This window comes from Geotrypetes seraphini, chromosome 1, assembly GCF_902459505.1.
Source record: "Geotrypetes seraphini chromosome 1, aGeoSer1.1, whole genome shotgun sequence".
NCBI lineage: Eukaryota > Metazoa > Chordata > Amphibia > Gymnophiona > Dermophiidae > Geotrypetes > Geotrypetes seraphini.
The window spans coordinates 52,166,612-52,181,911 of record NC_047084.1 but is presented as its reverse complement, the minus strand read 5'-3'; the positions used below and the strand labels follow the sequence as shown (position 1 = coordinate 52,181,911).

Below are 15,300 nucleotides of genomic sequence, written 5' to 3'. Positions count from 1 at the left end.
ACCAACAAGATTTGAAATATAACCAGACAACAAAAGGTAGAAAAATTAATTTTATTTTCTGTTTTGTGATTATAATATGTCAGATTTGAAATGTGTATCCTGCCAGAGCTGGTGTTGGACTGCAAACGTGAGCTAGGATTTAACAGAGAGAGGAAAAGTCCTTTTTGTTTCTTTATTTTATTTACACCACAGCGCCAGTGTGGTTAGGAGAAGCCAAAGGGGGTGAAAAAGCTATAAAACCCACCAGGAGTTTTGAAAAAAAATCACCCAACTGGGCAGGAAAATCGAATTGCAAAACCAATTCAATAGGCTGAATTGAATCGAAATTTTTTTTCCTGAATCTGGCAGCATTAGTTTGCGCTACTGTCTTAGACTTTAGGACCTGGGATTGGGGAGAGATGGCATCCTCAGTACTTTATAATGCAAGTGAAACGAGGATTTGGTCAGACTTTTGAAGCGTCTGCAGAAAAAAAATATTGTATAGGCCGGGGACATGAGACAGCAGGAAATGGGAACTTTTCTTCCTTCTATTTTTGTGAATGGAAAGGCTGAGGATGTCAGAGAGTTCAGTTAAAATATGTGCTTTATAAGAAAATATAATAATGTGTTTTATAAAGTTTATAGCATAGCTGGCCTACCCAGTGAGGTGTTCCTAGTGGTGGTGGTGGCAGCTTGTCAATGTTTTGAGAGGAAGAGGTGGTCTGGGAAATTCTGCTGAGCAAACTCCGGGCCCATTTCCACCCCTCAGTTAGTCCACTCCACTCAACTGGTTCACACACTGAGTGGGTCTTTGGGATCTCTTCCAGTGGTTTATCAGTATCTCCTTCTGGTCCAAGGAAGGAAACTTTGTTATCCTTAGCATTGACCTACACAATATGTTTGTAACAGCGCTGCTTGTGTGGCATTAGGCTATGTAGTGATCGAAAGAAAAAAACAGACCTTTGCACATTTTTGCACTATATGGTGGGTGTATGAGGAGATTCACATTTCCTGCACAGCTAAGTCCATGTGAAGTTACCTTGTACTGTATTTGACATCTAGCAAGGTCTCTGTTTGAAAAGAAAGATCTAAACTTAAAAATGAAGTGGCCAGAAGTTATGGTAAAAGCAGATAGTGTAGCTGGTTTTAAAGAAAGATTTGGACAAATTCCTGGAGGAAAAGTCCATAATCTGTTATTAAGACATGGGGGAAGTGTCTGCTTGCCCTGGATCGGTAGCAAGGAATGTTGCTACTCTTTGGGTTTTGACCAGGTATTAGTGTCCTGGATTGGCTACCATGAGAATGGTCTACTGGGCATGATGGACCATTGGTCTGACCCAGTTAGGCTATTCTTATGTTATGTTCTCATCTGTAGGGGCCTTTGTTTTCACTTCTTATTTTAATGTATTTTTTTTCTGGGAACTTATCAGTGTTTTTTATAATGGGAACAAAAATGGAAGAGAATTAATGTGTGTGGGATGAGGGGGTAACTAATTTCTTCAGCTAAATAATTCAATCCACTTCAAACAGACATAGGAGAACTCACGCACCATTCACACACCCTCCAACCAAAAACGTCAAAAGAAAAAAACTGTTCGACAACCTCCTAGCCATTCGAGCTGCAACACTCGACCCCAACTCTACAACCAATTGACATCGACCACAGACTGCAAAACCTTCAAAAAGAAATAAAAACCCTTCTATTCAAAAAACACATAAAACCGAACTAACACAATCAGAACTGTCCCAAGCATCACCTGCAACTACTCCATATGTACTTCTGATGTCATGACAATTCAGACATAATTTATGTTATATTATTTTTGGAATATAAGAAAATTTTCACTGCCTGTTTCTATTCTGACCATTTATTCCGTTTCATGGTCATTACAAAAAGATATTTTTTTACATGGGGGGGGTGTCAAAAAATGATGGGCCCCGGGTACCACATACCCTAGGTCCGCCACTGCTCTGATGCTCAGAATTCTATGAGCATCAGAGCTGTTACCACCGTGGCTAAAATCCACACTACAGTTTTGTAAAAAGGGGAGGGGTTAGTTTGTGATGACATATTCCATACTAGGCGAATTTGTATTCTGTGTGTTCAAAAGACATGGTTTTCTGTTAGGATTGACGGCGTAGGATTGATCTGTACTAGTCTGGCTAGTCTGGCTGTACTAGTCTGGGTGTATTGATCTACTGCTCACTGCAGTGTGTAAGATGCTGCCTTTTCCTAGGTATTCATGTGTGACGTGTGGCTTGTTACTAAAAATCATGTTTTTCGTACAGATGGGGGGGGGGTGCCAAAAAATGATGTCACATATGCTAGGTACGCCACTGGTGCAGAGTCATGCATTGCAGTATTGAAATCTAAACAGCAGTACTAGATAGCAGGAAAAAATTCTGATGTGCACTAAACAGGACAAAGATTTTGGTGTGACCATATCAGAGCTGACATAACTATTAGGCAAGTTAGGTGGCTGCCTAGGGTGGCAGCTTCTGAGGTGAGACAAAGAGCAGCTGCAGTCAAAGCATATCAATATAACCTGACAACTACAGAGAACCATTAGCACATAATTTTACCCACAGGGAGGGTGGGTAATTTTCAAATAGCACATTTACCCAAAGTAAATTGCTTTTTGAAATTACTCTCAGTACTGGCATGGGTGATATTGGGATAACCAAGATGGTTGAAGGCAGTTATGAAAATCTCAGGGGGAGGTCTAAGGACATGAAAGGCAATTGAGGTGTAGGGTAGCATAACTGAAGATTCACCTAGGGCTTCTAATATCTTTGTACTGCCCTGATCACTTCATAGTAAACTGTTTCTATTCTGAGGAAATACTTTTTTGTGGAAAGGGTGATAGATGCATGGAACAGCCTCCCGGAAGAGGTGGTGGAAACAGAGACTGTGTCTGAATTCAAGAGGGCCTGGGCTAGGCACGTGGGATCTCTCAGAGAGAGAAAGAGATAATGGTTACTGTGGATGGGCAGACTAAATGGGCCGTTTGGCCTTTATCTGCCGTCATGTTTCTATGTTTCTATGAGAGAAGGAGCAGGAAAGCCAGAAGAATGGTAGGCTATAAAGGAACAGGCATCACCACTTAAAGCAGGTGACAATACTTGTGTACAGGTCATTAATGAGAACTGTGTCCAGTTCCAGTGACTCTTCCACAACAAAAGATGTAGACATAATAGAGGCAGTCTACAAAAGAGCTACCAAAATACTAGAGAGACTATGGGCTCCTTTTATCAAGCCGCGCTAGCGGAGTTAGCGGCGTGACTTTTAATCACGCGCTAACCCCCACGCTGGCCAAAAAACTACTGCCTACTCAAGGCAGGCATTAGCGGCTAGCGCGGCTGGCAGTTTAATGTGTGCTATTACGCGCATTAAACCGCTAGCGTGGCTTGATAAAAGGAGCCCTATATCATTTTATAAAACTTTTTCTTTATGTAAAGTTTGTTTTACATATGGAACATGGCTCTAATAAATCTATACATGGAATAATAATAATAACAGTTTATATACTGCAATACCGTGAAGTTCTATGCGGTTTACAAAAGATTAAGAGAAGGTACAAAATGATTGAACATAGGAGAGGTGAGCGAGAGAGGGTAAAAGGTCTAGAAAACCGATATTGAGGAGAGGGAGAAGTACAGGTCAGTTGTCTAGATACAACAGGAACAGGTATGTCTTTAGGCGCTTCCTGAATTCCATGTAACTATTGGAGAAGAGCAATTGTTCTAGGTCATGGGTCTCAAAGTCCCTCCTTGAGGGCCGCAATCCAGTCGGGTTGTCAGGATTTCCCCAATGAATATGCATGAGATCTATGTGCATGCATTGCTTTCAATGCATATTCATTGGGGAAATCCTGAAAACCCGACTGGATTGCGGCCCTTAAGGAGGGACTTGGAGACCCCTGTTCTAGGTGTTTACCCCATAATGCTGCTTGGTGTGAGAGGAAATTTTATGGTGTTTTTTCAGTTTACAACCTCTAACCTCTAAGTTCGAATGTGAGGTTCTCTTGTGTCTGTTGGTGGAGAAAGAAAAAAGGTCCGTTAAGTATTTGGGGGCTAGTCCACACAGAACTTTAAAGCAGAGGCAGGCGAACTTAAACTTTACGCATGCTTCCGTCGGTAGCCAATGCAACTGCCGGTATCAGTGTCATAGCCATGGAGGGAGGGCTTGGGGGTCAAGTTTATTAAAAGTTTCATTGTATCGCAATATCAAAGATTTCAATGCGATGTACAATATAAAAATGGGGAAAGCAGACAAAACGGATAGTAAACAATAACACAAACGATGACAACAAATAAGCAGTGTCTCACTTCTGGCTCACCACACAATTGTTTCCCACGTACTCACCTTTATAGGACCTTTATAGGACCCCCAGGGACCCCTGAAGAAGACTTTTTGTCGAAATGTGAACCATGTTGGGTCTTGTATCCCTAGCGGACTAGGTCCTTTAAGGCTCTTATGTGGATGATTTACTTTTATGTGGATGATTTCAGTGTACCTTTGGAACTTTGACACTTTCAAATAAAGTCCATTTAGGAACATCGTCACTCCACAGAGTTTTTTGGGGGTTTTTTTTGTTTGTTTGTTTGTTTTTGGTTTTCTCTATAAACAAGGGGAGCCAGGAGGAACTACAATCAGTACAGGAAAGATAACAGTAAAAGGACAATACATAAGGACAGGATGAATTTATAAGCAAGGCCTCGTATGAATCCTATGGTGTCAAATGCGTCTTTATACAAAAAGCTTTTTAATGTTCCTTAATGTTCCTTTGAATCTGTCTAATGACTTCCCTCAATTGTTTCTGTAGTACATTCCAGGTTTGAGGGGCCGTAACTGAAAAGATAGTATCCCTCCGAGTATTAATGCATCTCAAAGATGGAACGCTGAGAAGATTTTCGTTCTCAGATCTTAATGTTCTTAAGGGTGCGTAAGGGATAATAAATCTCTCTAGGAATAGTGGAGCTTTACAAGATAATACTTTATAGGTCAGTAAAGCTATTTTGAATGTAATTCATAAGAACATAAGAATAGCCTTACTGAGTCAGACCAATGATCCATCAAACCCAGTAGCCCATTCTCACGGTGGCCAATCCAGGTCACCAGTACTTGGCCAAAACCCAAGGTGTAGCAATATTCAATGCTACCGGTCCAGGGTAAGCAGTGGCTTCCCCCATGTCTTTCTCAATAACAGACTATGGATTTTTCCTCCAGAAACATGTCCAAACCTTTCTTAAAACCAGCTACGCTATCCACTCTTACCACATCCTCTGGCAACGCATTCCAGAGCTTAACTATTCTCTGAGTGAGAAAAAAAAATTCCTCCAATTGGTTTTAAAAGTATTTCCCTGTAACTTCATCGAATGTCCCCTAGTCTTTGTAATTTTTGACGGAGTGAAAAATCGATCCACTTTACCCTTTCTACTTCAGTCAGGATTTTGTAGACTTCAATCATATCTCCCCCTCAGCCGTCTCTTTTCCAAGCTGAAGAGCCCTAATCATTTTAGTCTTTCCTCATACGAGAGGAGTTCCATTCCCTTTACCATCTTGGTCGCTGTTCTTTGAACCTTTTCTAGCGCCATTATATCTTTTTTGAGATAAGGAGACCAGAATTGAACGCAATACTTCAAATGAGGTCACACCATGGAGCGATAATGTAGCCAATGAACATTCTTTAAAAGGGGAGTGACGTGATCAAATTTCCTAGATTTAGTAACAATTTTTATGGCAGTATTTTGGATAATTTGCAGAGGTCTTAATTCTTTAAGTGTGATTCCCTTATAGAGGGAATTAAAATAGTCTAATTTGGATATCACTAAAGAGTGTATTAAGGTATTTATGGAAGGTGTGTCGAGAAAATTTGCCAGGGATCTTATCATTCGAAGTTTATGAAAGCTACTTTTGACTACTGCACCAATTTGATCATGAGAGTTAAGTTTTTGATCTTATTTATTTATTTAGTCAGATTTCTAGCCCATCCTCCTAGAAGAGCCCAGAACAGGTTACAAGTTTACATACACAGTAGAAGGTTTAATAACAAGGTTACAATTTCACATAGCACAGATTAAAAGGATAAAGAGCTGTAGTAGAAATTCCTATGTATATGTTTTGGGTACTGAGCTCAGTAGCATGGCAAATGATGGGTAACAAGGCTGCAAATTCACACATATGATATACAGAACAAGATTAAGGTGAAAACAGCAACAGAGGGGAAATTCTTATGAACTGTATGGACAGCAACAGAGGGATAATACTTATGAACTGCATGTAGAAATTAATACATGATTTGGGGCTGAGCACAGTAGCATGGTAAACAATAGGCCCTACATAAGTAGGAGCTAGAAATACAATACATTCAAAGTATAGGACAATTTTAGGCATTCTTGTGAAGGTACACTTCTCCCTCGGTATTCGCGGGGGATAGGGGCAGAGCCAGACCGCGAATGGAGAAAAAACGCGAATAACTTCTGGTCTGGCTCTGACCCACCCCCGCCTCCCTCCCGGCATCCTGGCCTTACCTGGTGGTCTAGCAGGCTTTCGGGGCAGGAGCGATCTTCCTACGCTCCTGCCCCATGCAGATCGCCAATAGGAAATGACTGCTGTGAGTTTCCATAGTCTCTCGAGACTACGATGGGAGCTCACGGCAGCCATTTCCTATTGGCGATCTATATGGGGCAGGAGCATGGGAAGATTGATCCTGCCCCGAAAGCCTGCTAGACTACCAGGTAAGGCTGGGATGCAGGAAGGAAGGCTGGAGGGAGGCGGGGACGTCTGAAACTATGGTGTTCCCCCCCACCCCCCAAAAAAAATCATGAACATGTAAAACCGCGAGTGTCGAAACCACGAATGGGGAGGGGTAAGTGTACATGTAGTAGGGAGATAAGATCTTACATAGTTTAGCATTGAGTGTGTGACTAGAGGCCTAGTTTCACCTGTAAGTCAAGTGGAGGGAACATTCAGTGAGGCAGGATAAATTTGCTGGGGTAGAAATAGAGGTTAGGGGTGTGTTCAAGACAGTCAGGTTTTTATCTCTTTTCTGAAGTTTAGTAGGCCTGTCTGTGATCTGATGGTTGGTGGAATAGTGTTCCATAATTTGGGTAGGAAGTGGGAGTGGGAATGTTTGCGGGCACTTTCCAGAAGGAGGGTTCGTGCTGGTGGGGTGGGCAATCTTCTCTCTGCTTGTGATAACAGGGGTTGGTTGGGAGTTTAGATTGTTAGGTTGTTATTTTTTCAAGATAGGATGGGACCATTCTGTCAAACTGGAAAACTAGTGTAAGAGCTTTAAAGATGGAATGTTTCTGGATGGGTAGCCAGTGTGCATCAGCCAGGGGTCGCGAATAGACAGGTTCTTCAAAAGGCGAACTGCTGCATTTTGTACACGTTGCAATCTTTGTAGGTTCATTGCAGATAGTCCAACTAGCAATGTGATGCAGTAGTCCATGTGTGATAAAACATAGGCGTGGAGCAGTTAGGTGAATTCTCTTTCTGTCGCCACTGTTACCACTGTTTGGGTGGTAGGACCTGCCCTTCCCAGCATTCACTCACAGCTCCTTCAGTGCAGCTGGAGAGAGAAAAGGGTTTTTCCTACTACTACAGCTAATCATTTCTATAGTGCTACTAGACGTGCGCAGTGCTGTTATGTGGCAACTAGTTCTTTTGCATCCACCCACACAAGGCAATCACTTGTTCCTTCTTTGACCGCTTGTGGGACAAGTTTCTTCTCCTTCCTTTGTTCTGTTGCTGCCTCCAAAAATGTGTTACCTGAAATAAATGTTTCACCTTGTCTAAGGAAAGAATTGCACTGACAAACTCATGCCACTATTCCCACCAAACCACTACCATTAAAGTCGTTGCCCAGGCCCACTCCCACCAAGGGCTAGATTCACTAACCCGTTTTTCCTGGGCGATCCGTGGCCGATCCTAGCAGGCCCAAAGAATTCACAAATAGGAAAAATTCAAATGAGGGTGATCAGAGGAACGCCATCATCTGGCCGACACGGATCGCTAGTGTGCGATCCCGCGCATGCACAGACCATCTGTAGATGGTCTGCGCATAAGAACATAAGAATTGCTGCTGCTGGGTCAGACCAGTGGTCCATCGTGCCCAGCAGTCTGATCACACGGCGGCCCTTAGTGCCCTAACTGAGACTAGCCTTACCTGCGTACGTTCTGGTTCAGCAGGAACTTGTCTAACTTTATCTTGAATCCCTGGATGGTGCTTTCCCCTATAACAGCCTCCAGAAAAGCGTTCCAATTTTCTACCATTCTCTGGGTGAAGAAGAACTGCCTTACGTCAAGACCCCTCTGAGCTGCAAATTTTTTTAAAAAAAAATTTTTAACTTTAAAAAAAAATTTTTTTTTACTTTTTTGTAGCCCAGCGAGCTCATGGTTTTAACCTACTTTAAACCTGCAGGTTAAAACCACGGGTTTGCAGTGCGGAGAAGGGCAGGAGAGATTTGGGGCAGCAGGCAGGAGAAATCTGGGGATGAGCAGAGTGGCGATTCAGGGCAGAGTAGGCAGGAGAGATGGGGAAGAGCAGGGCAGTGATTCGGGGCAGAGCAGGCAAGAGAGATCCGAGCATCAGGGCGGCAGGCAGGAGAGATTCGGGACAGCAGAGAGCAGGGCTTCAGTGGAGCTGGAGAGTCGGAAAGACATTTTCAACTAGTCCCCAGCAGACGCTTCGTGGGTTGATCGGTCAACCCAGTCGGTTTTAAAAATTTAGTTGGTGAATTGGGTCCCTGTATACTTTGCATGCGTTTCCTTTCATTTGCATGCACAGATTGGAAGCGGATCGCAGGAGACGTTAGTGGATCGGGCCAGAGGGAAATCTGGTCGCAAAGGGGTTGCAAACCGATCGGTACACGATTGGTTTGCTTTGTGAATCTAGCCCAACGTGAACACACTCCTTTCCACCCTCATCAAATCAAATCATCACCAGAGCTTACAGTAATCATTACGCAGGCCACTTATATGCAGTCTAACTTCCAGATTTATAGAATCAGTCTGATTCTTGAAAATTGTTTGATTGCTAGATTCATCTTTATTAATTCTTGTTTCACAACCTGCAAAGAGAAATGAAAGTACATGATAAATGCCACAGTTAGACTGTAAGCCTGCCAGGACAGATGGGGGAAATACTTAAAGAGTACATGATTACCATTCAATGTATTGTAAACCGCTCTGGGGGAATCTCTTCATGAAAAGGTGGTTAATAAATCACAATAAAAGTAAAAAATAAAAATCATAACAAATGACATTTGTACTTCTATCACTGTCATTCTGTAAATGAGGGTGACAGGGGTACACAATCAGGGCTTTCTTCATCTTTCTGAGCAATAGATTGAGTTTCCTAATTGTCCTGTGTCTTCCAGCTGTAGTGCATGAAAATACTACCTTACCTTCTCCGGTTCTCTAAAGCTCATCCTATATAATAAAAGGTTAGCGGTGCATGCGTTTTTAAAAAAGCGTGATTACTGTCACCGTGCACCGTGGTGTGTGATCCGTGGCCGTGTTCCATTTTAGAACCCGGCCAATGATCACTCTGGCCACTCCCCTCCTCCCGCCCTCACTCACCCTGGAAGCCAGGCAAGCTCTCTTCATGCCTGCGTCCTCAGCAGGGAACACACCTTGGCCTTCATTCGCCGCCACCGCCGCCGCTGCTGATCCTCCTGTAAAGAGCAGCCTGCGATGGTGGCCGGCTTTAGCGAACCTCGCAGGCCGCTCTCCAACTTGGTAGCACGTTCCCTCTGACACGATCCCGTGCATCAGAGGGAACGTGCTACCGAGACTGGAGAGCGGCCTGCGAGGTTCGCTAAAGCCGGCCACCATCGCAGGCTGCTCTTCAGGAGGATCAGCAGCGTAAGAGGAGCCGCCACCGGCACTTTTAAAACTAACCTTCGGCCGCAGCAGGCCAGCCCGCGGGAAGGGAAGGGGGAGGGGCCGAACGGAGCAGGCCAAATCGCATTAAGGGAGGGGCCGAACGGAGCAGGACAGCTCTCTTAAGAGAAGGGAATTGCTTCACAGGGACCTGGAGGGGAAGGGAAATACGCTGCTGCTTCTGCAAAGGAAAGTGGGGGGGGGGGGGGGGGAGGAGAGACAGAAAGAAATACAGACAGACAAAGTAGGCCAGGGAGAGACAGACAGAAATAAAGACAGACAGACAGACAAAGGGTGCCAGGGAGAGAGAGAAAAAAATAGCAGGAGGGAGAGAGACAGAAAGGAAGGAAGAAAGAGACAGGAACAGGGAGAGAGACATAAATAAAGAAAGACAGACAGGCATATATTCTAGCACCCGTTAATGTAACGGCCTTAAACACTAGTTCTTCAATAAATTAGTCTATAAGGTGCCAACTTGCCTCTGTCATTTTTGTTACACCAGACTGACTTGACTACTCTTTTGAAGTTTTTACATTTCTTTAATTAGCCCAGTGGACATTTTGCATGACACAGGGAACACTCAATGAAATTACCTGGGAATACTTTTAAAACAAATAGGAGGAAATATTTTTTTATTCAAATAGTTTGTGTCCTGGATTGGCCACTGTTGGAAACAGGAAATTGGGCTAGGTGGACTATTGATCTGATCCAGTATGGCTACTCTTATGTTCTCAGTATCTGGGTAGCAGAGCTCTCCACATCCAGTGGCGTAGGAAGGGGGGTACTGTTTTGGTGGGGGCACCATCACTTATCCTCCTCTCTGCCCCTCCCCCCACTAACGTGCACGCATGCTCTTTAACATTCATGGTGCGAGCAGCAACCTCCAACCTGTTGCTAGCGCCAGTGTCGGCTCTTCCTCTGACATCATCTAGGAAGTGATGTCAGAGGAACAGCCGACTTTGGCACGAGCAGCAGGTTGGGGTTGCTGTTTGCGTTGGAAACGCTAAAGAGGTATGGGGGAAGGGACGGGGCATGCGCGTATCAGGAGGGGGCAGAGAAGGAGCGGGTGGGGGCAGAGAAGAGGGCGGAGGAGGGGCACCACCGCCCCAGGCGCGCCTCACCCTCGCAACACCACTGTCCATATCTCACAAGCCTTGACTGGGTATTGTCAGCTTTTCCTTTACAAGCAAAAACAACTTTAACATTAGACTGACTCAAAGATGCCTACAGCTATCAAAAGCATAACATAAAAGCTAACTTACTCTCTAAGTACATCACGCCATTTCCCATCAACAGAGACCCTTTCCGAAAAACCTGATGAAATGATATTTCTTGTATTTTTATAAATATAAGTTTTGCTTCTTTATCTGGGTATGAGGTGTTAGAAAGTACTCAAATAAGTCATAAGATAGTGTTCCAGTTCCTGGTGACTATGTTTTGTGGTCTTTCTGTGGGCTTTGCTAAACTACTGTGAAAGAGACCCCCCCCCCCCCCCCAATAACCAGCAAAGCAAGAGCACAGGAACAGGGTGGAGAAGGGCTGAAGCAGGAAGCTGACGGCTGCCCTCTTCTAGCTAAAAATTGGAGCACTAACAAATAGTGAGTGACAAGCAGAGGCAGAGTTCTGTGGGCTCACTTAAGGAGCCCTCTTCTATGCAGGGCCTGGGACAGCTGCCCATCTAGTGTGACCATATGGCTCCAGAAAAAAGGGGACGGATTGAGACATCCGGGTTTTACTTCCATTGAAAGCAATAGAAGTAAGGAGAACAGATTGAGACATCTTGGTTGCTTTCAATGGAAGTAAAACCCGGATGTCTCAATCCGTCCCCTTTTTTCTGGAGCCATATGGTCACACTACCCATGACCCTCCACACCATGGCCCTGTCTATAGCCTCTCCCCTCATTTGCAGTAACTCAAACAGCTCAAAGTACTGTAAAAATTTCACATGCCCTAGTGCAGAATAAGGCTGAAGTATTTTGTGTACGAAAGAAAAGCAGGACATGGGGGTGATTGTATCTGAAGATTTTAAGGGATTCGTGTAAGTTAAAAAGGGCAACCCCCCCTCACCCACCCCCTCCCTGAAGAATGCTTGGGTGGATAGGGAGAGGAATGACTATCAGGAAAATAAAGTTGGTAGTGCCTCTGTGTCTGTACCTTGCGAGACCTTATTTGGAGTACCGAGTGCAATCCTAGAGAGCATATCTTCAGAATGACATAATCAGAATAGAGTAGATCTAGAGGGCAGCTACACAGATGGTCAGTGGTCTTTGTCATAATACTTATGGGTTTGAGACTTAAGAATCTACATAAGAATACTTTGGAAGAAAGGTGTGAGAAAGAGGGGAGATATATGAGAGGCACAAACCTCCATAGCATAAATGCATAGGACCAGGTCCGTTTCAATTGAAAAGAAGCTTTGGAATGAGAAGCTATAGTAGGAGGATGAAATGGGATAGAGTCAAGATTATCTAAGGAATTCTCTTCATAAAAAGGGTGATAGAGTATTGAAGAGCCTTCTAGTAGAATTAATAGAGATGAGAATGATATCTGAATTCAAGAAAGCAAATACAGAAGATGCCTGAGTGAAATGTAGAGCTACGGTAAGTCATTGGTGGGCATTTATTTGTCATCATTTTCATTGGTACTATATTTCTATGAATATTGGCCTGTTCATACCTATTATTCTCTGCTGATAAAGAAATCCTTCACAGAGATTAGCAGAACCTAAAATGGTAGCAGGGTTGGGTTTTATCCTAAAGAAGAGAAGATTGAGGAAGAACTCAATCACAGTATTTAAATAGAAAATAGGATAGAGGGATATTGATTAATGGTGTCTGTTTTTAATGGGAGAAGGACCAGACTGATCCAGGAAATGGTAGACAGCAATCATTTAAAGCAGATTGGTTAAATCATCATTATGAAATAGTGTAAAAACAGTAGATTTGTCTAGATACCTGGGCCCTGATTCTCAAAACCGTGCCATAAGTTAGGCAGCAGTAGGCTCTCTATCGTTGTCTAACTTAATTGGTTTAATTGGTGATAAACAGTGTGGAAATTGACCATATCATTTAAAACCAATTAAAAAGTAATTTTTTTTAAAATGTAGGCACCTGCAGGTAACATAGTAACATAGTAAATGACGGCAGATAAAGATCCGAATGGTCCATCCAGTCTGCCCAAGCCTTAGAAACTTTTAAACATGCACTTTAAATACACCCCCCCCCCCACCACACACACACACACACACACATGTACTCACTGTGCCTTGCTGTGCTGTAATGGTGCCTGCTTCAGCTCATATGTGCAGCTGGGATATGGAGAAAGAATACTGTCCAGCTCCAAATGCTGAGATCTTCTCCTACCAGTCGGACTGAAGCCAGACTGAAGTCCCAACCCCCATGCACCCATGTGTAAAGGGGGAGGGAGAAGGAATGCAGCCGGCACCCTGAAAGCCCAAGTGGACGCTCTATAAATTAATCATTTAATTTAAATGGTCCTTTTTCTTAGATATTTCTGGACCAGAAACCAAGAACTCTGCCTGGTACTGTGCTTAGGTTCTATCTCAGGGGTGCATGAGATCTATTTGCATGCACGACTTTCATTGTATGCTAATAGATCTCATAAGAACATAAGAACATAAGAACTGCCATCTCCGGATCAGACCTTCGGTCCATCAAGTCCGGCGATCCGCACACGCGGAGGCCCTGCCAGGTGTACACCTGGCGTAATTTATAGTCCACCATATCTTTATATGCCTCTCTTAAGGAGATATGCATCTAGTTTGCTCTTGAAGCCTAGGACGGTCGATTCCGCAATAATCTCCTCTGGGAGGGTATTCCAGGTGTCAACCACTCTCTGAGTGAAGCAGAACTTCCTGACATTAGTCCTGAACCTGTCCCCCCTTAGCTTCATTACATGTCCTCTAGTCCGTGTCAAATTGGACAATGTAAATAATCTTCTCTGCTCTATTTTGTCGATTCCTTTCAGTATTTTGAAGGTCTCGATCATATCCCCACGCAGTCTCCTTTTCTCAAGGGAGAACCAATCCTAGTGTTATAAGTCTATCCTCATATTCCAGTTTCTCCATACCCTTCACCAGTTTTGTTGCTCGTCTCTGCACCCTCTCCAGCAGTTTTATATCCTTCTTTAGGTAGGGAGACCAATGTTGGACGCAGTATTCCAAGTGTGGTCTGACCATTGCCCTATAAAGCGACATTATAACTTTCTCCGATCTACTCGAGATTCCTTTCTTTATCATGCCCAACATTCTATTTGCCTTCTTTGCCGCTGCCGCGCATTGTGCCGACGGCTTCAGGGTCCTATCTATCAGTACACTATCTATCATGCATATTCATTGGGTAAATCCTGAAAACTCGACTGGATTGTGGCCCTCGAGGAGGGACTTTGACGCCCCTGTTCTATCTACTGGAAAGTTCTTTTTATTATATAAACTTATACCAAAAAAGCATTACAATTCAATACATTACAAAGTGACAGCAGCAAATATCATACAAATAATACAAACATAAACTGACATTTCACTATCCCCACACCGAACCTGTACATATGAAACTAAACATCCCCAAACCCTGTACACAAAATGACTAGAAACCCCCCTCCCTCCCAGCAATAAATAAACATAAATACAAAAACTCAGTTAAAACAAAAACTGTAACACTCGTCAGGGAGGCTGAAGCCGCACCCCCTTCCACAATAAACGCCACTGCTGTTCACTCCTCCTTTTTCTCTCTGCTTCTGCAACTTGGCACACTGCCCGCACCACATCCATCGCCACTGTGTCCGGTGCCAGCTGTCGCTGCCTCAGCGACATCTGGCAACGTGCCATCCAAATGAAATACTTCAGTATGGATAAAATAATAAAAAAAAGTTTCACCATACACCCTCTTCCCCCCACCACCCCCATAAACCCAATCCGCATAACTCAGACTTTCAAACAAACCCACCTGAAACCCCAAATCCCTGGCCACCCTCCTCCCCACCTCAACTGAAAAGGGGCAAAAACACAAAAAATGTTCCATTGTCTCTAATACTCCCTGGCACTCCCCCCTTGGACACTCCCTGTCAGTCACAGGTCTACACTTTAGATTCGCCCGGACATACATCTTGCCATGCAGTGCCAGCCATGCCACATCGAAGTACTTAGGGGGCAGGCGTGGCATCGCCACATAACTGAGTGCCTGCTGTTGACGTATCCCCGGGCAATCCTTCAGCAGAGGTTCCACCGCATAACACTGGTGCAGCACTCTTTCCATCCATTTCTTCCTCCCCTCCACCACTTCATCCACCGTTACCCTCCAACTCCTAACTAAACGGGCCATGTCCGCCTGACCCGGCACCCCTGCCAAAACCCCCACCACCCGCTTCTTCCCTATTTCCACTCCCCCCAACCAGTCTTTCCAAAACACTGT

The 15,300-nt window shown here is 44.0% G+C and overlaps 1 protein-coding gene across 2 annotated transcripts in view; it reads right to left on the bottom strand.

The window, feature by feature from the left end:
- Positions 1-15,300, bottom strand: part of CDC20B (cell division cycle 20B) — a 121,658-nt gene that overhangs the window by 35,856 nt on the left and 70,502 nt on the right. For both annotated transcript variants that reach the window (XR_004538148.1, XM_033931344.1), the window contains exon 6: positions 8,941-9,057. Coding sequence is in view for 1 of the 2 variants with exons in the window: in XM_033931344.1 (XP_033787235.1) it covers positions 8,941-9,057 (117 nt within the window). In the remaining variant the exon portion in view is untranslated. The remainder of the gene's footprint in view (positions 1-8,940; positions 9,058-15,300) is intronic.